This window comes from Nothoprocta perdicaria, unplaced genomic scaffold (genome assembly GCF_003342845.1).
Source record: "Nothoprocta perdicaria isolate Ctin4 unplaced genomic scaffold, notPer1 scaffold_992, whole genome shotgun sequence".
In the NCBI taxonomy this organism is placed as follows: domain Eukaryota; kingdom Metazoa; phylum Chordata; class Aves; order Tinamiformes; family Tinamidae; genus Nothoprocta; species Nothoprocta perdicaria.
Genome location: NW_020456301.1, coordinates 3,785 through 4,730, shown reverse-complemented (window position 1 = coordinate 4,730; position 946 = coordinate 3,785). Strand labels below are relative to the sequence as shown.

At 64.6% G+C, this 946-nt stretch overlaps 1 protein-coding gene across 1 annotated transcript in view; it reads left to right on the top strand.

Annotated features, from left to right (window-relative positions):
• Positions 1-946, top strand: part of PPP5C (protein phosphatase 5 catalytic subunit) — a gene marked incomplete at both ends in the record, with an annotated part of 7,232 nt that overhangs the window by 3,021 nt on the left and 3,265 nt on the right. Inside the window, 3 exons of the mRNA XM_026053411.1 lie at positions 245-366; positions 434-499; positions 568-666. Coding sequence (XP_025909196.1) covers positions 245-366; positions 434-499; positions 568-666 — 287 coding nt within the window. The remainder of the gene's footprint in view (positions 1-244; positions 367-433; positions 500-567; positions 667-946) is intronic.

The window sequence follows — 946 nt, the reverse complement described above, 5'->3', positions numbered from 1 at the left end:
GTTGTTGGGTTGTCTCCTGTGGTCAGATTGTCCCCGTTGTTGGGTTGTCCCCAATGGTCGGGTTGTCCCCAATGGTCGGGTTGTCCCCTGTGGTTGGGTTGTTCCCTGTGGTTGAGTTGTCCCCAATGGTTGGGTTGTCCCATGTGGTTGGGTTGTCTACTGTGGTTGAGTTGTCCCCAATGGTTGGGTTGTTCCTGGCGGTTGGGTTGTCCCCCATGGCCGCGTTGTCCCGCGCCCCGCGCAGCCATCGAGGACGAGTACAGCGGCCCCAAGCTGGAGGACGGCCGGGTGACGCTGCCCTTCATGAAGGACCTCATGCAGTGGTACAAGGAGCAGAAGAAGCTGCACCGCAAGTGCGCCTACCAGGTACCGCCCGTCGCGCGCCCGGCGCGCCGCCTGTCGCGCCGCCGCCTGTAGCGCCGCCCTCCCGCAGATCCTGGTGCAGGTCAAGGAGGTCCTCTCCAAGCTGCCCACCCTGGTGGAGACCACGCTGAAGGAGGTGGGTGGCGGCGTGGTGGGGGCGAGGGGCGGCTGTGGCGCGGCGCCGTGGCCGACTGTGGCGCGCAGACGGAGCAGGTGACGGTGTGCGGCGACACCCACGGCCAGTACTACGACCTGCTCAACATCTTCGAGCTCAACGGGCTGCCCTCGGAGGCCAACCCCTACGTATCCGCCGCGGGGACAGCGCGGGGGACGGCAGCGCGGGGGACAAAGTGGGTGACGACAGTGCAGTGACGACAGCGCGGGTGACAACACGGGTGACAACGCWGGTGACAACAGCGTGGGTGAGAACRATGCGGGCGACAACAAAGCGGSTGACAGTGGGTGACAACAATGCGGGTGACAACGCGGGTGACAACAATGTGGGCGACAATGCGGGTGACAACATGGGTGACAACGCAGGTGACAACAGCGTGGGTGAGAACAATGCGGGCGACAACAAAGC